Below are 26,603 nucleotides of genomic sequence, written 5' to 3'. Positions count from 1 at the left end.
GCAAAAATGAGAAATCGCTGGTCAATTTTTAACCCTTATAACTTCCTAACCAAAAAAAATTTTGGTTCCAAAATTGTGCTGATGTAAAGTAAACATGTGGGAAATGTTATTTATTAAGTTTTTTGCGTGCCGTATCGCTGTGATTTAAGGGCATAAAAATTCAAAGTTGGAAAATTGCGAAATTTTCAAAATTTTCGCCAAGTTTCCGTTTTTATTTTCACAAATAAACGCAAGTTATTTGAACGCAATTTTACCACTAACATGAAGTACAATATGTCACGAGAAAACAATGTCAGAATCACTGGGATCCATGGAAGCGATTCAGAGTTATGACCTCATAAAGGGACAGTGGTCAGAATTGTAAAAATTGGCCCAGGAGTTAACGTGCAAACCACCCTTGGTAGTGAAGGGGTTAATGGTGGGTGCATGTCTGTATTCAGATGTGTAGTGTAGAAGAAAGGGAAAAAGTGGGGAATGAGCTCTGGAAGCCGTGCTCTAGGTAACTGTGTTATTTCATGCAGAGATGAGTCCTGGCTGGAAGAAGTGATGGCGGTCTGTGCTGGATGAAAAAGAAAAGCAAAGATGAAGGACTTCGGCTAGAGACGTCACTGGTGAGTCAGTGTGTTACCTGTACACTGACAGTAAATACAGAGTTCCTGTATACAATTGCACTTAGTATTGTGTTTTTAATTAATGATCAGTATTGTAGTATTCAGTCACTATCTGGTGGTAATATGTGGTCTGGCCATGGTGCGGCGTTATTTGTTCCTTGTATGTGGTATTATTCGGTGACTATGTGGTGGTAATATGTGGTCTGGTCATGGTGTAGCGTTATTTGTTCCTTGTATGTGGTATTATTTGGTGACTGTGGTGGTAATATGTGATCTGGTCATGGTGTGACGATATTTGTCCCTTGTATGTGGTATTAATGGTTGTTTAAAAAAAATGTAAATGTATTTGACTCGTTCCCTTAAAGAAAAATACATAAATATATATTTATTTTTAATAGTTTAGAGTAGAGTAGGGCCCATCCGAAAGAGTCTCCCGTGTCGTGGTATCAGCTTTAAAATTATTTTGGCCAGAGCAAAAGCTGCTGGTTATGTGTGTGATATGGTGTTTGATGGGAACTGTTAATATCAGAATGTAATGCACAGACTGGCCAGCCGGTTAGTCAAGTGAGACAGCTGAATAGAAATATATACAGCTGTCACACTCGGGTCAGGAGAGCCACTGGCCAGAATGTGCACTGTTCTGATCTCATTCCAATTTATTTTTTTTCAACTGCCTGACTGCGACCCTACTTGTATATGTTTGAGGAAAAGGTGTGTGTAAATGGGTGTGGCTTAAAAATGGGTGTCGCTTAAAAATGGGTGTGGTTTTCCTACACAAACACAGAACCTGTTGTTAAAAATTAAAATCCAACCCCTGAGAACAGAGTTTTTGATGTTGCAGATTTTCAGCAGCATTTCTGCACCTATTAAATAAAATAATGCAGGTTACTTGTGTATTTTTCATTGCATTTTTTACATGAGTTTTTACCATATTTGAAGCTCCAGTTTTTGTCAAGTCATCTTTTCCATAAAACTGCTTTATTTTTTATACTTCCTGGTATTTGGCTTTAATATGTGCAGATAACATACAAAGTTAGGGTGTTTACGCAGCAGAAATACACTAAAAATATTTTTTTCCTGTGGATATTCTGCATCTAATGCAATTTAATGGGGAAAATCTGCACATAAAACTCAGTATAGCAGCAAGGCATTGACATATTGATACACTGTGCATGAGATCTCTATAAATCACATTCACTTTACTCAAACTGTAAAAAGCTGCATTTTTGGTGCAGCTGACCTACGAAGCATCAAAAACAAACCAAAAACTCATTATGGAAACTTAACTGAAGTAAGCAGTGGTTAGAAGGCCATTTAGATGCAAGTTTTTTTCTACAGGACTGGAGCCAAATCACTTAAAAGTCAGTAGGGTCAACCCTCCTAGGCTGATTATGAGTATGTGGGTCATAAGAAGTTGAATAAAATGATACCTTGATATCTGTGATCTGATGTCTTATTTCAGAGAAATCCACATTTTTCTTAATATGTAAATGAGCTGTTAAGATCTATGGGTCAATCATAGATCTTCCTAAGTCTGTCTCCAGAGCTTATTTGAATTAGTATGAGATATTTAATGAATTAGCATCTGCTCTCCTTATCTACATGTCTCATACTGGTTTCTCCCCCTATCTTTTAAAATAATCTCTGGAAGCAAATTCTCAGGCAGATCAGTTTCTGTCCTATAGATACCTCATTTTTTTTCCACAGTGTGAACAGTGTATACAGTACTTTCCCAGTAGACACACTAGTTATAAAAACAAAAACTACTTTCTGCTACTTCCTGTATTTTAACCAGAAAAAAATCACTTGAAAGGGAATAGAAAACTTTTATTTATCACTAGTACTATGTATAGAGATAAAGTAGAGTAGGAAGCAAGAAGTCTTACTGAAGCATAAGCCAATAGCTTGTTAAGCAGGAAGAGAAGTCAGAGAAGATGAGGCAATGGGGCACTGATCTGGCAACTTGTTTAGTATAGTAGAGTTACAGAGAGTTGTATTTGAATTGCCAGTGGTATTAAAATGTACAGTTTTCACCTATGCAGGGCCTACTTTTAAGATGTGTTTGAGCTGGTGTTTAGAGAATATGCTGCTACGATGTCTAAACAGTACACATAGATGTAACACTGCTCTTCTTTTTGTGTAGCAAATAAACAGACGTAGCAGCAGGATTGAGGGTATCTTACAGCGGTACTAAACAGTGTGGCTGTGAATTCAGCACTTAAGCAAAATAAATTTTCGAGAAGCTACAGCTTGAACTACCTGTGTCTGTCTGGTTTTTCATGTGCTGAGTGTTCATCACTGCTTTTCCTCTGTCAATTCTCCCTAGACTTCTAGATGCTTTACAATCTGACACCTCACTGTGCTGGCACATCTCTGACCAAGATGGATTTGAGATGTTTTTTTTTTTTTTTTTGCAAAGTGGATGATGAATTTAGAAGGCAGGGGAAAATGTGTCTTATAAGAGGAGAAAGAAGCATATTTTTCTTATATGATACATTTAAAGTTTCTTATATCCACCTAAACTATTGATTTTTGCAAATTTGTTGAAATTACAACGACCATTAAAGTTATAGTTTTCAAAACATAATGGAAATTTGATTTGGTGGAATGGGAGAAGAAACAGTGCAAAATAATTAATTTCTGCAATAAAGTTTTCCAAATTCTGAAAACTAGATGCATTGCTTGAACTAACTGCATAATCTGTGTTAGAAAAAAAGCAAATATTTATTTTCAGAACAATTACATAAAAAATAAGGCTAGAATTCATATTTGAGACTGAATCTCAGAGGTTCGGACACAAGTTCTGTCATTTTTACCATATGCTGAGAGAACCTACCTTAAAGGCTATGTGCGCACGTTGCGTATTTGATACGTTTTTGCTGCATTTGTTTTCCACGCGGAAATAGTTCAAAAATGCAATGGAATCCTTATGCAAGCTTATTCAATGACAATCATGAAATGTGGTGCACATGATTAGTAAATTTCTGCGCGTATTTGCAGTGCGTTTTTTTCTGCAGCATGTCAATTCTTTTTGTGTTTTAGCCTGAATTCTTCACCCATTGAATGCAAAGGAAAAAAAAGCTCAGCATATTTTTCCCGCAGAGTTTTTGCTGCCAAGAGATGCAGAAACCTTGAAGAAATTTCCGCAAGCAAACACGCAACGTGCGCACATAGCCTTAATCTATATAAGTGGAATCTACAGTACATATATTGAGCACTTAACCTGCAGTTGCACTGTTACATATACACTTGTGAAAATCACCGATGCAGCAAATATTAACCTAAGGGTATGTCTCCATGGTCAGTATTGGCAACACTTTGGAAGCAGCACATGTCTGCTCCGTCCAAACCGCTGCCGGCTTTTGTACGCGCGATGATTCCGCATGTGTTCACTGAATCGTGCGGAATCACCGCGTCCCATTACATTGTATGGGAGAATTTATCTTGCAGAGACGGAGCGTCTCCGCAAGATAAATTTACATGCTGCGGTCTAGAAAGACACGCCGCATGTGCGTATACGCAGGGATGCGTCCCTGCACGCATAGTGGAGATGGGATTTCATAAAATCGACTCCAGTACGCTGTAACATCTGGCTGCTGTCAGCGTTTACTGACCATGGAAACATACCCTTACACTTCAATTTCACAGCCCCATGTTTAAAGGTCCAAGAAATGGTCACAGGTCTCCTGACTTGAATTTGGCAGCCTGATATATGCGCATGAGACTGCAAAGTTCAGGTCAGGAGACCCTAGGCCAGTCTGTGCGTCATAGTCTGAGTACAGACAACAAAACAAAAATCTGTGAAACCAACCTTAAAGCATTATAATATCATAATAGAACAAACATTTTCAATGGCTTGTGCTGTGTAAAATGGCAAATCAAGGTGTGCTGCATTCTGATATGTAACATGCTATTTGACATGTTAACATTTTCTACATCTGTATATATTTTCTACAAATAAGGCTGTGTGCGGCAAAAACCCAACAGAAGTTTGCACTATAATACTTTAAAATGTCATATCAGATTGCCAACCACACTGTAATGCTGCCATATTGAGCTTTTCAGCATTAGAAACAATGGCCAGTATAGAGTAGATACTGTTTTCATACAAGTTACACTGCATCTCAACGTCAATTTTAATGTGCTTTCGTTCTATGAAATTCTGAAATAATAGCACTTTCTTAAATATAAAAATCAATTCCCTTCTATTATTCCTTTGCTAAATGTGAATTCACAGTACTGTCTGCTCTAACAGAGGAGAAAACTCTATTTTATACAAAGCCGAAAACTGCCGAGATCTAAATCCAATGCCTGGCATTTACAAGGTCACCAATGAACAGTATGCAAAAGAAAATTTATCAAAAGTCTATAATAGTTCCTAGACAAAAGAAAATGCACAGATGAGGAGAGCCACATTTTAAGTCAGATCATGTATCATCACCATTTTAAATTAGTAACTAATACTTACCTAAATTTGGACGTAAAGGTGCTTCTGTTGGAGCTGCAAGAAAAAAATCAAACATGTTCAGTACAAATTTTAATATAGAACTACAGGTCAGTAATCATTGTAGGGTGTAATCAGTAACAGGTTATTACAATGGAATATCATTGTGGACACTCTGTTAAATGATCCCTCTTACTTTTTATTGCCTCGTTTTTCCATTTTTCTGTAATTTCAGTTGGAATTGAAAGAGTCTAATAGATCAGTTTATTTCTAAATGAGATTAAAGTAACTACTAAATGACCCATTATAATTCACTGTATCTAAGGTCACCTGACAGTCCAATCAGCTGCTAAAATCTGTATTCTACGGGTCTGTAAACCTTTATTCATTGGTGGCTGTTTAATAGCCTGTTTACACAGGCAGACCAAGGTAAATGATGCACGCTGAACAATCTATGATAATCTGTTTAGTGCACATAGGCTGCCACTAGAGATGAGCAACTTTCCATTTTTTCGGGTCGAGTCGGGTTCTGACCACCCGACTTTCGCAAAAGTCGAGTCGAACGCAATCGGCCGATTATCGTGAAAAGTCGAAGGCCGACTGAAATACGAAACCCAATGCAAGTCAATTGGGAAGAAAAGTCGGCAGTGAGTGGAGGACAGGAAACACACCTACAGTGCCCATTTTAATGCCTAAAACATCAATTCTTATTACTTAAGCTGGTCAACCTTAATTTACTTTATAACAATAGTTAGGCATTGAAAACTGGGGGTTATTTGGCTAAAGTTGTGGGGGGGTAGGGCTGGCTCCAGATTTTCGTGGGCCCAGGGCCAAAGAGTGTCACTGGGCTCCTTTAACACATGCCACAATTCATGATCCTCTGATACGGCAGAGAAATAGCGGTATAGTACAATGAAAAATACTTCACTTCTTACATCATATGACTGATATCTATTTTAAATTCTCCAATAGCTCCAAAAATGGACAGTATATTACTCCATACAGTATTATAGACACCGCATAGTGCGCCATACAGAGTAATGAGGCCCATATATTTCTCCATACAGAATCATTGGTCCCATATAATGTTCGATACAGTATATGATGAGCTCCACATAATGCTACAGTATATGTTGGTCCCCATGGATGAAGCTCCACTGTCTTATGGGCCCAAATAATGCTTCATATATAATGGGCCCCATTTCTAACTCTCCAGTGTATAATGGGCCCTGTAAATGCTGCTCCAGTGTCTGATGTCCTCCATTTGGAAAGCTCCAGCATATGATGGGCCTCACGAATGATGTTCTAGTGTACGATTGGTCCAAATAATGCTCCATGTATAATCTGCCCCATTTACAATGCTCCAGTATATGATGGGCCCCATGGATGATGCTCCACTGTCTTATGGGCCCAAATAATGCTCCATATATAATGGGCCCCATTTCTAATGCTCCAGTGTATAATGGGCCCTGTAAATGCTGCTCCAGTGTCTGATGTCCACCTTTGGAATGCTCCAGTGTATGGTGGGCCCCATATATCATTCTCCAGAGTATAGTGCTCCCCAAAAATTGCTCCCAACCTTTAAAACAATTAAATAAGTCTCCTCGCTAGGGAATCCCTGTACTCTGGACTCCTCGTCGTCCCCATCTTCCATCTCTCTGCACTTGGACTGTTTAGGAAGAAGGCGTACAGACGTGATGTCATTGTGCTCTCTGACCAGAATGTCACTGTCGGGAAACGCGAAAGACATCACGGCGGTGGAGCAGGGAGAGGTAAGTATTTCAACTTCGCAAGTGCTGTGATCCTGAGCAAGCAGGGGGGCCCACTCGTTGGCGATGGCACTGGCACAGGGCCCCTCATAGTACAGCTGTGTGTCTGACGGCGGGTGGGCCCTCTCACCGGCAGAGACACTTTTGCATACTATGAGGGGCCCTGTGCCAGTGCCGTCGCCAATGAGTATGCCCCCTCACCTGCTCAAGGAACCTGCACTTTCATCTGCACCTTCCTCTTTGTCACCGTGTAAGGTGGTATAGTATGCGGGAAGGGGAACCTGAGTTTCATCGGGTCAGATTCTGGCTGTGTATAGTGCGAGGGGAATGTAGTGGTCTGGGTCAGTGTACCAGCAGAATCATCTAGCAGTGGCTGGGCATCTGTGCATTTGTGGCGCCCCCAGGAGTACGGTCGCCACAGTGGCATTACCTTCCTCCTAGGGAGTGTGATGTCATGCTTGGGAGCAACGAAGGATCTCTCTAGCAGTTAAACCAACACACAACACAGTTCCCGCTCCAGGCCAGCAGGGAGAGCTCTGAACCTGACTGCTGAGGAGCTGCTCTCTGTGGTCGGAAGGTGGGAAGTTAGGGCAGTCTGTGAAGGGAAGGGGAAGTGTGTGGATGTGAGAAGGGGAGCTGGAGGATGAGCAGAGTTAAGGCTCACTCTTAGCTGGAGCGCATGGTCCGGATTCCGGTCTCCGAGTTTGTAGGGACACTGACGGTCCTGCAGCAGAAACCGGAGGAAGTAGCAGCTGTAAATGCTCTGTTCCCAATTAAGGCTCAGAGGCCCCAGCAGCGACGTGTGTGAGCCAGAAGGAAAAGGCTACGGCTCCCTGCCATACGAGAAAGTTCCAAAAGAGAGTCAACAGGGGGAACTTCAGTGAACTCATTACTGCGAGTACCTCAGATACAGTCATATGTTAAAGTTTGGACACCCCTATTAATGTTAACCTTTTTTCTTTATAACAATTTTGGTTTTTGCAACAGCTATTTCAGTTTCATATCTCTAATAACTGATGGACTCAGTTATATTTCTGGATTCAAATGAGGTTTATTGTACTAACAGAAAATGTGCAATCTGCATTTAAACAAAATTTGACCGGTGCAAAAGTATGGGCACCCTTATCATTCTCATGATTTGAACACTCCTAACTACTTTTAATGACTTCCTGAAGCACTAAATTGGTTTTGTAACCTCATTGATCTTTGAACTTCATAGCCAGATGTATCAAATCATGAGAAAAGGTATTTAAGGTGGCCACTTGCAAGTAGTTCTCCTATTTGATTCTCCTATGAAGAGTGGCATCATGGGCTCCTCAAAACAACGCTCAAATGATCTGAAAACAAAGATTATTCAACATAGCTTTTCAGGGGAAGGATACAAAAAGTTGTCTCAGAGATTTACCCTGTCAGTTTCCACTGTGAGGAACATAGTAAGGAAATGGAAGAACACAGGTACAGTTCTTGTTAAGCCCAGAAGTGGCAGGCCAAGAAAAATATCAGAAAGGCAGAGAAGAAGAATGGTGAGAACAGTCAAGGACAATCCACAGACCACCTCCAAAGACCTTCAGCATGATCATCCTGCTGATGGTGTCACTGTGCATCGGTCAACAATACAGCGCACTTTGCACAAGGAGAAGCTGTATGGGAGAGTGATGCGAAAGAAGCCGTTTCTGCAAGCACGCCACAAACAGTCGCCTGAGGTATGCAAAAGCACATTTGGACAAGCCAGTTACATTTTGGAAGAAGGTCCTGTGGACTGATGAAACAAAGATTGAGTTGTTTGGTCATACAAAAAGGCGTTATGCATGGAGGCTAAAAAACACAGCATTCCAAGAAAAACACTTGCTACCCACAGTAAAATTTGGTGGAGGTTCCATCATGCTTTGGGGCTGTGTGGCCAATGCCAGCACCGGGAATCTTGTTAAAGTTGAGGGTCGCATGGATTCAACTCAGTATCAGCAGATTCTTGACAATAATGTGCAAGAATCAGTGACGAAGTTGAAGTTACGCAGGGGATGGATATTTCAGCAAGACAATGATCCAAAACACCGCTCCAAATCTACTCAGGCATTCATGCAGAGGAACAATTACAATGTTCTGGAATGGCCATCCCAGTCCCCAGACCTGAATATCATTGAACATCTGTGGGATGATTTGAAGCGGGCTGTCCATGCTCGGCGACCATCAAACTTAACTGAACTGGAATTGTTTTGTAAACAGGAATGGTCACAAATACCTTCATCCAGGATCCAGGAACTCATTAATAGCTACAGGAAGTGACTAGAGGCTGTTATTTTTGCAAAAGGAGGATCTACGAAATATTAATGTCACTTTTATGTTGAGGTGCCCATACTTTTGCACTGGTCAAATTTTGTTTAAATGCAGATTGCACATTTTCTGTTAGTACAATAAACCTCATTTGAATCAAGAAATATAACTGAGTCCATCAGTTATTAGATATATGAAACTGAAATAGCTGCTGCAAAAACCAAAATTGTTATAAAGAAAAAAGGTTGACATTAATAGGGGTGCCCAAACTTTAACATATGACTGTAAGCGCTAGAATGGAGGCCACACTACCTATCTGCAGAGAGAGAATTCCTAATTTGCTTCCAGGCTGACCAACTACTTCTCCATCTGTACTCTGGGTCCTGGACGGCACTTACCAAGTACAGGTAAAGGAACTGCATGACTGTGTCTGCCATCTTTCTCCTGCGCCTGGCGCACGGCTCTACTACATCCTGTGCTGCACACCATCTACCAACTCTTTCATCTGCCCTGCGACTACGGCCCTACCTGTGCAGGGCTTCTGCATCTTAGCTGCACCACAACATCTGTCCCAGAGAAGCGACACTGCAGCGCTGGTCAATCTGATCAGAAACCACAGGTGGCGCCACGTATCATTCACCTATAAACGTTATTCACCCCTTTGCATGGACGCCCAGGGCCATGGACCGGGTCACCACCACCATGACACATCCCTCTGAGACACCGGCCCGGAACCGATTAACCCCACTGCCCTGGCTGGCGACCCACACTCCATGTCAGATTCATCTTGGACTTGGGAATTCACGATTTGACTTGATAACACAGGCATGGTATGTGAGAAAGAGCTACATGGACTAATGTGAAGTGTGGCCTGCTGCATCATTCAATTTTGGTGGGGGTGAAGGACACAAGGAAAGGGGTTCTTCCTGACCAGGAGTCAGCACTTGACAACTCAGTGCTTGCATCTTTTGAAACTTCAGAAGAGGAGGGCATATTAGCTGGAGAATGTTTCGGCAATGTAAGCCAAAACCAGTTCCTGATGCTCCGCCTTTAAAAGTGGTTAACCTACTCCCAGAAAAGGTAGCCTTCCAGGCATTCCGGAGCCAGACCATGACGCAGGCTCAACACCTCCTACCTTAGCTGCTATTGTGCTTTTGCCACTACCAGCAGATGCACCACCACCATCAGTACCAGCTGGCCCCCCCTCGCCCACGTCTGCGGCCTCTTCCACCATACTTCCAAATTTTGGAGAAAATGTACCCAAAATAACATCAGATATATGGTACTGTATCAGAAGCGTACAGCTGTATACAGTCAAAGGATAATTGTCAATCTCCCTATATATTTCATGAGTCACACAGAGACACTCACAGGCTCAGTATGGATTAGACAAGAATATAAAAAGTAGAAAAAGGGTACAGTATCATCAGATAGCAGGTATATATAGTATAGTTTAAACATTCTAAATCTCCATATATATTTCAGGAGGCAGACACAGACTCTCTCAGGCTCAGTATGGATTTCAACACAATATAAAAAGCCGTAAAACGGTAATGGATCTGAAGCGTACAGCTGTATACAGTGTAGGGGTCATTGTGAATCTCAGTATTTATTTCCAGAGTCAGAAACAGACTCTGAATTGGTCAGTTTGGATTAGACCAGAATATAAAAAGCAGTAAATGGGTAATGTATCACAAGCGTAGAGCTGTATACAGTGTTGGGGTAATTTTTAAATCTACATATAAATTGCAGGAGTAACCCACAGACTCTCACATGCTCAGGATTGATCACACCACAATATAAAAAGAAGATCCGCAAGAAATAATCACACATGTGGGCCAATGTTCCAGATGTCAATGATACACTTAGAGTGGTGGGTGGAGGTGGACTTTCTTGCAGAAATGGTACAGTATCACCAGATACCAGGTATAGATAGCATAGTTTAAACATTAAAAATGTACGTCTATATATCAGGAGTAGTGTTGAGCCACCCCGCTAGTGTTCGAGTTTGGTTTGGTTCGTCGAACAGGAGGCAAGTTCGTCGAATGTTCGTTGAACGTTCGACGAACACCGTCGAACCCCACTGAAAACAATGGCAGCCAAACACAAACACATACAAACACATAGAAAACACATACAAAACACCTTAAAAGGTGTCCCAAAGCAGACAAAATTCTCAGAAGACACAAATAACATTTGGAAAAAGGCAACTACATATAGAAAAGAGGTGGAGGAGTAAAAGGAGGAGGAGGAGACACAGATATAGGCATGTCATACCCTTATAAAGTCAAGAAAGGCTGGAATAAAAATCTACAATATTTCAAAAAAATCTAAAATTCTAAAATCGAAGACGATCATATACCATCGGACTTCCCACCATAAATTATGCCAACTGCCGATCGGGCGGCGTTATTCCCACGACCATCCGAACAGCGTCCATGAAGGCAAAGTGTTTGGTTTCCGGGGGCAGTATGGTTGCAAAGCTGAACCTTAAAGGAATGTCCAAAAGGGCACCACCAGGAGTAGAGCCTGTGGCTTAACTGGACTCCACGCGGGCAACCTCAACCATGCCAGCCACGGGAAGGATGGACAGATTGCAAGCTTTCTCAATTCTGTGGGTGGTGGTGCATGGCCGCTATTAGTTGTGCTAGCGATTTGTCAGCTTAATTCCGTTAACGAACGAGACTCCGGCATGCCCCCACGGTCCGCGTCCAGCTTACTAGAGGGACACGCGAGGCTCTGGCACGTGAGATCGAGCAATAACAGGTCTGTCATGCCCTTACATGTCTGGGGCTGCACGCGCGCTACACTGAAAGGACCAGCATGTGTCGCTTACAGGTGCGGATAACCCACTGAACCCCGTTAGTGATGGGGATCTAGGATTCCAATTCTTCCCCGTGAACGAGGATTTCCCATTAAGTGCAGGTGAACCGGAATTCTGGAATTAGGCCTAACCGGCATTCCAGAAAGAATGTGAAAAAATTAAATGTCCAAACCACAGGTGATGTAGCTTGCTTAACAGCTGGGCTCCTCTGCTGAGTAGCAGACAGTGCTTACATAAACAGATGGCATAGCTAGGTTCATGGGTGGGCTCCTCTGCTGAGCAGTAGACACAGGTACTAGGCCCAAAGTATTCACTGGGCTACATGGAGTTAAAAAATGGTTCTTACATAACAGGCGGCATAGCCTGGTTCACGGGTGTGCTCCTCTGCTGAGTAGCAGACAGTGCTACAAGGCCCAAAAGGATTTTCTGGACAAGATGCGGTAAAAAATTATTAGAAACACACACATTGTAGCTCCTTGACAGGTGTACTACACCGCTGGCTACCAGACACCGCTACTATGCCATGAAACTGTCTATTAACATTGAAAACCATTATTAATGTGAAAATAAAGTTACGCTTTCGGTGAACGAACCATTCTCGAACGGAACCTCGAACAGCCGAATTTTAACCCCTTCACCCCCAAGGGTGGTTTGCACGTTCATGACCGAGCCAATTTTTACAATTCTGACCACTGTCCCTTTATGAGGTTATAACTCTGGAACGCTTCAACGGATCTAGGCGATTCTGAGACTGTTTTCTCATGACATATTGTACTTCACTTTAGTGGTAAAAATTTTTCACTATAACTTGCGTTTATTTATGAAAAAAACAGAAATATGGCAAAAATTTTGAAAATTTTGCAATTTTCAAACTTTGAATTTGTATGCCCTTAAAACAGAGAAATATGTGACACAAAATAGTTACTAAATAACATTTCCCACATATCTACTTTACATCAGCACAATTTGGGAAACAACATTTTTTTTTGTTAGGAAGTTATAAGGGTTAAAATTTGACAAGCGATTTCTAATTTTTACAACAAAACTTAGAAAACCATTTTTTTTAGGGACCACCTCACATTTGAAGTCACTTTGAGGGGTCTATATGGCAGAAAATACCCAAAAGTGACACCATTCTAAAAACTGCACCCCTGAAGCTACTCAAAACTACATTCAAGAAGATTATTAACCCTTCAGGTGCTTCACAGGAGCAGAAGCAACGTGAAAGGAAAAAATGAACATTTAATTTTTTAGTCACAAAAATAATATTTCAGCAACAATTTTTTTATTTTCCCAAGGGTAACAGGAGAAATTGGACCCCAAAAGTTGTTGTCAAATTTGTCCTGAGTACGCTGATACCCAATATATGGGGGGGAACCACTGTTTGGGCACATGGCAGGGCTCAGAAGGGAAGGAGCCCCGTTTGACTTTTTCAACCTAAAATTGGCTGGAATTGAGATCGGACGCCATGTCGCGTTTGACGAGTGTCTGATGTGCCTAAACAGTGGAAACCCCCCACAAGTGACCCCATTTTGGAAACTAGACCTCCTAAGGAACTTACCTAGATGTGTGGTGACCACTTTGAACCCCCAAGGGCTTCACAGAAGTTTATAACACCCGGGCGTGAAAATAAAAAATCATATTTTTTCCACAAACATGATCATTTAGTCCCCAATATTTTGTTTTCCCAAGGGTAACAGGAGAAATTGGACCCCTAAGGTTGTTGTCAAATTTGTCCTGAGTACGCTGATACCCAATATGTGGGGGGGAACCACTGTTTGGGCACATGGCAGGGCTCAGAAGGGAAGGAGCCCCGTTTGACTTTTTCAACCTAAAATTGGCTGGAATTGAGATCGGACGCCATGTCGCGTTTGACGAGCGTCTGATGTGCCTAAACAGTGGAAACCCCCCACAAGTGACCCCATTTTGGAAACTAGACCCCCTAAGGAACTTATCTAGATGTGTGGTGACCACTTTGAACCCCCAAGGGCTTCACAGAAGTTTATAACACCCGGGCGTGAAAATAAAAAATCATATTTTTTCCACAAACATGATCATTTAGTCCCCAATATTTTGTTTTCCCAAGGGTAACAGGAGAAATTGGACCCCAAAGGTTGTTGTCAAATTTGTCCTGAGTATGCTGATACCCAATATGTGGGGGGGAACCACTGTTTAGGCACATGGCAGGGCTCAGAAGGGAAGGAGCCCCGTTTGACTTTTTCAACCTAAAATTGGCTGGAATTGAGATTGGACGCCATGTCACGTTTGACGAGCGTCTGATGTGCCTAAACAGTGGAAACCCCCCACAAGTGACCCCATTTTGGAAACTAGACCCCCTAAGGAACTTATCTAGATGTGTGGTGACCACTTTGAACCCCCAAGGGCTTCACAGAAGTTTATAACACCCGGGCGTGAAAATAAAAAATCATATTTTTTCCACAAACATGATCATTTACTCCCCAATATTTTGTTTTCCCAAGGGTAACAGGAGAAATTGGACCCCAAAGGTTGTTGTCAAATTTGTCCTGAGTACGCTGATACCCAATATGTGGGGGGGAACCACTGTTTAGGCACATGGCAGGGCTCAGAAGGGAAGGAGCCCCATTTGACCTTTTCAACCTAAAATTGGCTGGAATTGAGATCGGACGCCATGTCACGTTTGACGAGCGTCTGATGTGCCTAAACAGTGGAAACCCCCCACAAGTGACCCCATTTTGGAAACTAGACCCCCTAAGGAACTTATCTAGATGTGTGGTGACCACTTTGAACCCCCAAGGGCTTCACAGAAGTTTATAACACCCGGGCGTGAAAATAAAAAATCATATTTTTTCCACAAACATGATCATTTAGTCCCCAATATTTTGTTTTTCCAAGGGTAACAGGAGAAATTGGACCCCAAAGGTTGTTGTCAAATTTGTCCTGAGTATGCTGATACCCAATATGTGGGGGGGAACCACTGTTTAGGCACATGGCAGGGCTCAGAAGGGAAGGAGCCCCGTTTGACTTTTTCAACCTAAAATTGGCTGGAATTGAGATTGGACGCCATGTCACGTTTGACGAGCGTCTGATGTGCCTAAACAGTGGAAACCCCCCACAAGTGACCCCATTTTGGAAACTAGACCCCCTAAGGAACTTATCTAGATGTGTGGTGACCACTTTGAACCCCCAAGGGCTTCACAGAAGTTTATAACACCCGGGCGTGAAAATAAAAAATCATATTTTTTCCACAAACATGATCATTTACTCCCCAATATTTTGTTTTCCCAAGGGTAACAGGAGAAATTGGACCCCAAAGGTTGTTGTCAAATTTGTCCTGAGTACGCTGATACCCAATATGTGGGGGGGAACCACTGTTTAGGCACATGGCAGGGCTCAGAAGGGAAGGAGCCCCATTTGACCTTTTCAACCTAAAATTGGCTGGAATTGAGATCGGACGCCATGTCACGTTTGACGAGCGTCTGATGTGCCTAAACAGTGGAAACCCCCCACAAGTGACCCCATTTTGGAAACTAGACCCCCTAAGGAACTTATCTAGATGTGTGGTGAGCACTTTGAACCCCCAAGTGTTTCACTAAAGATTATAATGCCCAGGCGTGAAAATATAAAATCCTGTTTTGTTCCCACATAAATGATCATTTAGTCCCCAATTTTTAATTTTCCCAAGAGTAACAGGAGAAATTGGACCCCAAAAGTTGTTGTCCAATTTGTCCTGAGTACCCTGATACCCCACATGTGGGAGAAAACTACTGTTTGGGCACACGTCAGGGCTCGAAAGGGAAGTAATGACGTTTTGGAAAGCAGACTTTGATGGAATGGTCTGCGGGCGTCATGTTCCATTTGCAGAGCCCTTGATGTTCCTAAACAGTAGAAACCCCCCATAAGTGACCCCATTTTGGAAACTAGACCCCCTAAGGAACTTATCTAGATGTGTGGTGAGCACTTTGAACCCCCAAGTGTTTCACTAAAGATTATAATGCCCAGGCGTGAAAATATAAAATCCTGTTTTGTTCCCACATAAATGATCATTTAGTCCCCAATTTTTAATTTTCCCAAGAGTAACAGGAGAAATTGGACCCCAAAAGTTGTTGTCCAATTTGTCCTGAGTACCCTGATACCCCACATGTGGGAGAAAACTACTGTTTGGGCACACGTCAGGGCTCGAAAGGGAAGTAATGACGTTTTGGAAAGCAGACTTTGATGGAATGGTCTGCGGGCGTCATGTTCCATTTGCAGAGCCCTTGATGTTCCTAAACAGTAGAAACCCCCCATAAGTGACCCCATTTTGGAAACTAGACCCCCTAAGGAACTTATCTAGATGTGTGGTGAGCACTTTGAACCCCCAAGTGTTTCACTAAAGATTATAATGCCCAGGCGTGAAAATATAAAATCCTGTTTTGTTCCCACATAAATGATCATTTAGTCCCCAATTTTTAATTTTCCCAAGAGTAACAGGAGAAATTGGACCCCAAAAGTCGTTGTCCAATTTGTCCTGGGTACTCTGGTACCCCACATGTGGGAAAAAACTGTTTAGGCACACGTTGGGGCTCGAAAGGGAAGTAGTGTTGTTTTGGAATGCAGACTTTGATGGTCTGCTGGCGTGATGTTCCATTTGCAGAGTCCCTGATGTGCCTAAACAGGAAAAAAACCCACATATGACATCATTTTGGATACTAGACCCCCAATGAACAAATCTATATGTGCCCCCAACTAATCTAATGTAAATTAGTAGTGCATGGAGGTGTGGTACAATTTGAAGCAATCCTTCATACACAGGCCAGGTTTTTCGGGGCAGGTGTCGCACTGGTAAATGGTATCCCTGCGTATTCCTTTTTTGTAACACACTCAACACCTTTTTTGCGGCTTACCTTTTCTTGGGGTTGGTGGGACCACCCCCGGAAAATGCTGACCAGGGACAATACGAGCACCTTCAGTTCCTGAAGTACTGGGGCCCGCTCCTTCCTGAGCGCCAAACATCATGGCCTTAACCACTACCTCCTGGAAATGAAGGTACGACGTATCGCTGGGGCATGCACATTGTGACAGCAGGAATGCGTTGAGCATTGCCATTTGGACGATGTGCACGGCCAGCTTTTTGTTCCACACCTTGGCCTTCCTCAATGCATTGTACGGTTGGAGGAGTTGATTGGAGAGATCAACTCCCCCCATTTTTTTGTTGTATCCCACTACACATGTCGGTTTGAGGACCTGTGTAGAGGTACCCCGTGCAGTGCAGAGGGTACTGCCATCACCGTGTATGGTGGTCAAGAGATGGACATCTCTCGTGTCCTTGTACTTGACCACCAGCAGGTGGTCACTACATTGGGCTCTGCTCTCACCTTTTCGGAGCATCTGCCCAAGTAGCGTCTTCGGGAGGCCTCTCTGATTTTTGCGGTACGCCACTCAGAGAGGGATTTGTAGAGTGGGATGCTGGTATAAAAGTTATCAGTGTAGAGGTGATAACCTTTATCCAGCAGTGGGTGCACCAAATCCCACACAATTTTCCCACTCACTCCCAGGAAAGGAGGACACTCAGGGGGTTCAATCCGGGTGTCCTTCCCTTCGTAAACTCTAAACTTGTGGGTGTACCCTGAGGTACTCTCACACAACTTATAGAGTTTGATTCCATACCTGGCCCTCTTACTGGGCAGGTATTGACGGAATCGCAGCCTTCCCTTGAAGTGAACCAAGGACTCATCCACGCAGATGTCCCTTTGGGGCACGTACACTTCAGCAAACTTTTTGTTGAAGTGTTCGATGACCGGCCAAACTTTGAACAGACGGTCAAAGTTGGGGTCATCTTCTGCGGGACACTCTGCATTATCAGTATAATGCAGAAACTTGTGGATGGCCTCAAAACGCGTCCGGGCCATGACCATTCGGAACACTGGAGTGTTGTATAAAATATCAACACTCCAATATTGCCGAATTTCCGGCTTCTTCAGTATCCCCATATGGAGGACCAGGCCCCAAAACTGCGTCATTTCAACTGCGTCTACAGGAGACCAGTTTGAAAATGTTGAACGCGGGTTTTGCTCCAAAAATTGACAAGCGTACAAATTAGTTTGCTCCACCATGAGGTTAACAAAATCCTTAGAGAAAAAGACTTTGAAAAAGTCAATTTCTGTGAGGCCGGTGGTGTCAAACTTGATTCCTGATTCTGCCACAAAATCAGGAATCAGTGGCTCGTAATTTTCGGGGGGCGAGGTCCATACGGGGAGCACTGGGTCAGCTGCGGGCATGGTGGGCGCTGCCTCATCTTCTGTCCTGGAGCGTCTGCGTGGCGGTTCCGCAGGACCCGAGGAGGAAGATGAGGAGGGGGAAGAGGAAGAAGAAGAGGATGAAGAATCCGAAAAATAAAGAAAAGTCGGATCGTCATCCAAATCGCTATCAGTTTCGGAGGCAAGTATAGCATATGCCTCCTCCATTGTATAGCGCTGTTGGGATGAATTTGATGACATTTTTGTGTAAATATGGTGCTTGGGTGTACACTTTATTGAAAACTGTATGTGTACGTGAGGGGGGGGGGAGTGATTGGTGTAAACTTTCTGTAAAGAAAAAGCTGTGGAAAAAAGTCTAAAACAGCAGGCCCTAGCTGATAAGTGTCACTTATCAAAACTAGGCTGCTGGATGTGCGCACGGGGTGGCGCAAGGGGGGGGGTGGAAAAAAAAAAAAAAAGGAAAACGGCAAACTCTGATAAGTGAACTGTGTCACTTATCCAAGTTTCGCAGCTGCGGGATGTGTGTACGGAGGGGCTAAGGAAAAAAAAGCGAGCTCAAGTGTTGATCGGTGAACTGCGTCACCAATCAACGCTCGGCGGCTGCGCACGGAGGTGGCGCAAAAGTGGGGTGGAGGGGGGTAAAAATAGAGGGAAGGGGGATTGGGGGATTGGGGTGGATGAAGAGAGATTGGGCAGGGATCAACAGTTAGGGTTGTAGTTAGGTGGCACAAAGGGGGGTGAAAAAAATGAAAAGCGGCAGGCACAAGCTTGGATAAGTGACGTGTGTCACTTATCCAACTTTTGCGGCTGCGGGATGTGTGAACGGAAGTGGCGCAAAGGGGGCTAAGGAAAAAAAAGCGAGCGCGAGTGTTGATCGGTGAACTGCGTCACCGATCAACGCTCGCCGGCTGCGCACGGAGGTGGCGCAAAAGTGGGGTGGAGGGGGGTAAAAGGGGGGTGAAGGGGGGTAAGAGGGGGGGGTGAAGATAGATTGGGGGGGTGAAGATAGATTGGGCAGGGGATCAGGGATCAATTAACACTTACAACTGTAGTTTTCTTTCTTCTTCTTCTTTCTTCTGCAGGGATTGTGATGCTACAAGCTGTGGCACCACAATACCCAGCACAGGAGCTCTTGCTGCGTCCGACCTCTCTGCAGGAATCCTCAGCTAGAGTGAGGACCCTTGCAGACAGGTCAGACAGGTCAGAGGCAGGTCAGGGGGCAGGTCACAGAGCGGTCACGTCGCTGCTGTGACCTGTCATTGGTGGGATCGAATGATTACATCGATCCCACCAATCCCTGATCTGCCTGGTGACCATGGAAACTGCCTAGAATCGGAGCTCACAGCTCCGATTACTAGGCAGGTCATGCCCAGGTCACCAGCAGGGCAGCTGTGCCCTGTGGTTGGCGCGATCGCCGATCTAATCGATCGCGCCAGCCAACTCCTGCAGGCCCTGCTGGGCCTGCATCAGGCTCCAGCATGATCGGTGCTAATATAGCACCGATCCTGGCCGGTACTGGCAGGGCACAGTGGCGATATAGCGCCGCTGTGCACTGCGATTGGCATTGCCAGGCACCGGCTCTAGGATCGAGTACATTGGTACTCGATCCCAGCCTAGGACATCATTGTTTCAGCCAAGCTGATTGGCTGAAACAATGAGAAACGCTGCGATTGGCTGTTCAGAATTGAACAGCCAATCACAGCGCTCTGGATGCCGGGGGGGCGGGATCGCAGCCCGGGATGCCGACGCCATCTTTTCTAAGGTGAGATGGCGTCGGAATTTTAATGCGATCACTGCGACTTTAGTCGCGGTATCGCATTAAAGGGCCCGACGTACTATCCCGTCCACGGTCATACGGGCCCGGGTACCGTGGACGGGATAGTACATCGGATGTCAGGAAGGGGTTAAGCAGTGTTCGAGTTCGACGAACGGCTCGAACACCACCCAAAACAGCTCGAATTTGAACTTGGCGAACAGTTCGACTCGAACACCGCTCATCTCTAATCAGGAGGCAGACTCAGATGGTCTCAGGTCCAGTATGGATTCGACAAGATTGTAGAAAGCTGAGAAAGGGTACAGTATCACCAGATACCAGGTGTATATAGCATAGTTTACACATTAAAAATCTATGTCTATATATCAGGAGGCAGACTCAGACGGTCTCAGGCCCAATATGGATTCGACAAGATTGTAGAAAGTTGAGAAAGGGTACAGTATCACCGGATAGGAGGTATATATAGCATAGTTTAAACATTAAAAATCTCTGTGTATATTTCCGGAGTCTGACAAAGACACTCACAGCCTCAGTATGGATTAGACAACAATCTAAAAAGTAGAAAAAAGGAAATGTTTTTGAAGCATACACCAGTATGTACTGTTGGGGTATTTTTAAATCTTCATATATATTTCAGTCTCAGTAAGACAGTCCAGACTCTCCGCAAGAGGAAACGAGATGGATACAAGTACAGACGGAAAGTCGAGTGATTGCAGAAATTTTGGAATTCCTAATCACGGGAAAAACTCCCGGGAGAATTCTCACAGAGGCGATGCTGACCCTCAAATACTTTGTCTGTGGAGACAGCGAAAACAGTTCTTTGTGAAGAAAGGGTTGCTGTATCGCAGTACCGTGGATCCCATCACCGTTACTCATCTCCATCTGTAGGCGATTCTATTGGATTGGCATGAGAGGACACATTTAAAAATGTGGGCAGGAATGTCACACGTCTGTGAGTAGGAAAACTGTGAAAGCTGATGATAAACCACCACTGCATCTCATTGTGAGTCGACATCCATAACAAATGGAAGCCATTGATCATCTGAAGATAGAGCCCAGCAGGACAGGGCATTGCTACGTCTTAACCATCATCTATCAGTACACCAAATTTGTAGTGGCAGTCCCAGTGAAGGATTTAACAGCCCAGACTACACAGCGGTGGAGCAGGGAGAGGTAAGTATTGCAAGTGCTGGGGCCCTGAGCAAGCAGGGGGGGCCCAATCGTGGGCGGCGGTACTGGCACAGGGCCCCTCATAGTACGCCGATGTGTCTGACGGCGGGTGTGCACCTCCACCGTCAGAGACACTTGATTGTACTATGAGGGACCCTGTGCCAGTGCCGTCGCCCAAGAGTGGGCCCACCCTCCTGTCCAGGGCAACACTTGTTCATGATAACCTTTCAGTCTAAATGCAGCTTAAGTAAGCTTTACCAGAGTAGAACTCCTTATTCTTCATGAGAAGCCATTTAAAGTGGAATAAAAAGTCTACACACCCCTGTTAAATTGCAAGAATTTTGTCATGTAAACAAATCATAATTTCAGAACTTTTAATGTCACCTATAATCTGTACAATTCAATTAAAAAATAAAACATTTTGGGTGGAAAAAGAAAAATAAACAACTAAAATAGTGTGGTTGCATAGACACATCCTTAAGCTAATATTTTGTTGAAGTACACTTTGAATTTTTGGGTAGGAGCCTATCAGCATGGCACATTTGAAACTGCCAATCCTTGCCAACTATTTCTTGCAGTAACACTGGAAATCTAGGGAGGAGTGGACCTTTGATGTTTGGATTTGTCAGGTTCAGCAGAACTGGAGTTCAAAGTTTGGTTTGGTATCCGAACTTGACCCCAAACCACATAGAAGTCAACGGCGACCCAAACTTTGGTGCTTTAAAATGGCTGTAAAATAAACATAGTAAGGGCAACGGGAATGTAAAAGTAAGCAAATGGGGGTAAGAGCAGGAATAGTGCCCTGCAAGCAAATGTGGATAGGAAAATCAAATTATTAAAATAACATAGAATAAAAAAAAGGACCCCAGGAGCGGAGGCAAGTCTAAACCTGACAGAGGCGCTGCTTAAGCCCTCACAACCTCATCACTCTCCCAAGTAACCATGTGAGTCGCTGTGGGTGCAGTGGGTGATGAGGCAGGGCAGCCGTGGTGTCCTCTGGAGGCCATTCTCCTCACCACCCATGCAGGGGTTGATTTCTGTATGCCTGCCACTTCAGGACCTGTATGCATAGCGTGCCGCTCTCCCAACCACCCACGTATGGGCTTCATTCCATGGTGACCACGGGTAACAGAGAATCAGGGTTCTGTTCTGGAGAAGCAGCCTGATAAACAGGTATCATGTCCAAGGAAGGTAGCAGTCAAGCAAATTAACCACTCCTCAACTGAGTCAGCAGTTGATTTTGCAAGGCAAAATAGCCATCAATGAGAATTTAGAGGCTTTGTAATTGGAATGAGTATTAAAATCCTTTAATGAGCATCTATTGGAGGGCAAATTTGGTGCTAGCAGCCACGGTAATTCCAGATCAGTAGCAGGATGCGTTTAAGGGTGGAGTCACACTAAACGTATGAAAAATCGGTCTGTCTCCCTACCGAGAGTCTAAGGAATGTAATGCAAGTGTCATGCGAGTACAATCCGATTTCTCACACCTATCATCCGACTGACATCTGAATGCAGTGCGATTGTTATCCGATTACAATGCATTTTTAGCATGATCTTTTACATACAGCAATTCTCTATGTGATTTACACATCATTTTCAAAGGAAATATTCTTTAAAACACACACACACACATATACAGCTCTGGCAAAAATTAAGAGACCACTGCACAGTTTTATAAAAATCAGCTTCCCTACATGTCAAACAGCCATTCCATTCCAGTGTCAGTTGAATTCCAACTAGAGTACACCTCATTCTACTTAATGTGCTTCTGATTAGGTGATCACCTGAACCAAATCTTATTTAGCAAAGGAAAGTATAAAAAAAACCCTGCTGTCGTGTTCACAATCCTCTTGGTTTAGGACAAGCTGGATGGCAAAACAAGTGCTAGTAATATCTAAAAGTAATAGGAATGAAAAAAATAACTTTTAACCATGCCAAAGGAGTTGAAAAGAAAAGTCTTGAGTGAGGAAAAGAAGGACTCAATTCTGGTTTTACTAGCAGAGGGATACAGTGAGCATCATGTTGCCTCCATCCTTAAAAGTTATAAGATGGCTGTCCATTACAACAAGGTCAAGCAGCAGACATTGAGGACAACAAAGCTACAGACTGGCAGAGGGGAAAAAAGACTCTCCACTGATCGGGATGACCATCATCTTATTCGAATGTCACTCAGCAATCGCAGGATGAGATCAAGTGACCTACAAAAGGAATGGCAAATGGCAGCTGGAGTGAAGTGTATGGCAAGAACAGTTTGCAAAAGGCTCCTAGAGGGAGGGCTCAAGTCATGTAAAGCTAGAAAAAGCCTTTCATCAATGAGACGCAAAGGAGAGCCAGGCTGAAGTTTGCCAAAGACCATTCGGATTAGACCATAGAGGACTGGAGTAAGGTAATCTTCTCTGATGAGTGTAATTTTCAGTTTTGCCCAACACCTGGTCATCAAATGGTTAGACGGAGAAATGAAGAGGCGTATAAGCCACAGTGTCTTGCACCCACTGTGAAATTTGGTGGAGGATCGGTGATGATCTGGGGATGCTTCAGCAAGGCTGGAATTGGGCAGGTGAATATTTGCGAAGAACGTATGAATCAAGCCACATACAAGGTTATCCTGGGAAAAAAAAGTTGCTCAGACAATGTTCCCCAAATCTGAGGGCTGGTTTTTCCCGCAGGACAATGTGCCATGCCACACAGCTAGGTCAATCAATGTGTGAATGAAGGATCACCACGTCAAATCCCTGTCATGGCCAGCCCAATCTCCAGACCTGAACTCCATTGAAAAACTTCTGTAATGTAATCAAGAGGAAGATGGATAGTCACAAGCTATCAAGCAAAGAAGAACTGCTTAAATTTTTGTACCAATGAGGCCACCCAAAAGCAGTTTGAAAGACTGGTGGAAAGCATGCCAAGACGCATGAAAGCTGTGATTAAAAGTCATGGTTATTCCACAAAATATTGATTTCTGAACTCTTCCTGAGTTAAAACATTAGCATTCTTGTTTCTAAATTATTATGAACTTGTTTTCTTAGCATTATTTGAGGTCTGCAAGCACTGCATATTTTTGTTCTTTTGACTATTTATCGTTTACTGAAAATAAATACAAAATTTAGTGCTTGGAAATTCGAAGACATGTTGTCAGTAGTTTATAGAACAAAAGAGCAATTTACATTTTACTCAAAAATATACCTACAAAGAGAAAAATCAGACAAACTGAAAATTTTGCAGTGGTCTCTTAATTTTTACCAGAGCTGTATATAGATAGATAGATAGATAGATAGATAGATAGATAGATACAGTGAGGGAAATACCGTATTTTTTGGATTATAAGACACACTTTTGTTCCCCCAAATTTTGGGGGAAAGTGGGGGGTGCGTCTTATAATCCGAATGTGCGCTATAGAGGAGGGAGGGGCGGCTCTGGAGTGGTGTCAGGGGGCTGGGGTGGGCTAGCTGTGGGCTGCAGAGACAGCGGGTGGTCAGTGCTCCCGCTCATTAGGCTCATGTAATATTCACTGCACCCGCTGTCCATCACCTCGGTGCTGAAGCCGCGCTGAGTTGGTGGACAAGGGAGCAGTGCATATTGCATGTGCCTGCACTCTCCCCCCACTGCCCCGTCACTATAATCACCTTCTGATGATGGCTCCGGGCTCCCAGCTCCTCCCTGGCTCTTCCTGTGTCTGTGCCAATAGGACCTGCGGTCACTTGACTCACAGTGTGCAGCACTGCGGTCATGTGATGGAAGGTCCTGAAGCTACAATGAAATGCCTGTATGAGCAGCTCCTGGATGTCAGCACAGACACAGGAAGAGCTGTGGGGGAGCTGGGAGCACGGAGCCATCATCGGTGAGTTAACTGTTTGCTATTTTATCATGTGCTTGCCTGCAGGGGGGCATATAGGGACAGGGGGCCGTGTGCATGACAGCAGGGGGGAATATAGGGATGGGGGGCCATGTGCATGCCAGCAGGGGGGAATATAGGGACGGGGGGGTCGTGTGCATGACAGCAGGGGGGAATATAGGGACGGGGAGGGCCGTGTGCATGCCAGCAGGGGGGAATATAGGGACGGGGGAGCCGTGTCCATTCCAGCAGGGGGAATATAGGGAAGGGGGGCCGTGTGCATGCCAGCAGGGGGAATATAGGGATGAGGGGGCATGTGCATGCCAGCAGGAGAAAATATAGGGATGGGGGGGCTGTGTGCATGCCAGCAGGGGGGAATATATGGACGGAGGGGCCATGTGCAAGTCAGCATCAGCAGGGGGCATATAGTGACCGGGGGGACATATCCAGGATTTGATGGGGGCTATGTGCCAGCACAAGGGGGCCATGTACCAGGATGGGGAGTTATATAGATACCAGGATGAGGGACATATACTGTATATTATTTGAAAGACGGACACTGGCATTATAAGACACACCTCCATTTAACATAAAAAAATTCTCTTTTTCTTCATCAAATTTGGGGGTGTGTCTTATCATCAGGTGCGTCTTATAAAGCGAAAAATACAGGTAAGTATTTGATCACTTGCTGATTTTGTAAGTTTGCCCACTGACAAAGAAATGAACAATCTATAATTTTAAGGGTAGGTTAATTTTAACATTGAGAGATTGAATATCAAAAATAAAATTAAAAAAATCATATTTTCTAAATTATATAAATTTATTTGCATTTTGCAGTGAGAAATATGTATTTGATCCCCTACCAACCATTAAAAGTTCTGGCTCCTACAGACCAGTTAGACACTCCGAATCGACTCTTTTCCTGCATTTAGGACAGCTGTCTTTCATAGTCACCTTTAAAAAAAGACTCCTGTACACAGACTCAATTAATCAGTCAGACTCTAACCTCTACAAAATGGGCAAGACCAAAGAACTTTCTAAGGATGTCAGGGACAAGATCATAGACCTGCACAAAGCTGGAATTGGCTACAAAACCATAAGTAAGATGCTGGGTGAGAAGGTGACAACTGCTGGTGTAATAGTAAGAAAATGTAAGAAATACAAAATGACTGTCAATCAACATCGATCTGGGGCACTATGCAAAATCTCACCTTGTGGGGTATCCTTGATCATGAAGAAGGTGAGAGATCTGCCTAAAACTGCACCAGGGGAACTTGTTAATGATCTCATGACAGCTGGGACCAAAACCATTTTTAACACATTACGCTGTAATGTTTTAAAATCATGCAGTGCCCGCAAGGTCTCCCGCTCAAGAAGGCACATGTGCAGGCCTATCTGAAGTTTGCCAATGAACACCTGGATGATTATGTGAGTGATTGGGAGACGGTGCTGTGGTCAGATGAGAGAAAAATTGAGGACTTTGGCATTAACTCAACTCTCCGTGTTTGGAGGAAGAGAAATGCTGCCTAAGACCCAAAGAATGCCGTCCCTACTGTCAAGCATGGAGGTGGAAACATTATATTTTGGGATGTTTCTCGGCTAAGGGGACAGGACTACTTCACCGTATCAATGGGAGAATGGATGGAGCCATGTACCGTAAAACCTTGAGTGACAACCTCCTTCCCTCCACCAG

The 26,603-nt window shown here is 43.8% G+C and overlaps 1 protein-coding gene across 3 annotated transcripts in view; it reads right to left on the bottom strand.

Moving 5' to 3' along the window:
• RELN (reelin) overlaps nt 1-26,603 on the bottom strand; it is a 1,162,997-nt gene that overhangs the window by 638,105 nt on the left and 498,289 nt on the right. For all 3 annotated transcript variants that reach the window (XM_073573631.1, XM_073573629.1, XM_073573630.1), the window contains exon 5: nt 5,080-5,112. In XM_073573631.1, the coding sequence (XP_073429732.1) occupies nt 5,080-5,112 (33 nt within the window). The remainder of the gene's footprint in view (nt 1-5,079; nt 5,113-26,603) is intronic.

The sequence above is a fragment of the Dendrobates tinctorius genome, unplaced genomic scaffold (genome assembly GCF_039654945.1).
Source record: "Dendrobates tinctorius isolate UK_male_01 unplaced genomic scaffold, ASM3965494v1 ptg000035l, whole genome shotgun sequence".
Taxonomy (NCBI): Eukaryota; Metazoa; Chordata; class Amphibia; order Anura; family Dendrobatidae; genus Dendrobates; species Dendrobates tinctorius.
Note: the sequence above shows the minus strand (reverse complement) of the source record. Positions and strands in the feature narration are given on the sequence as shown.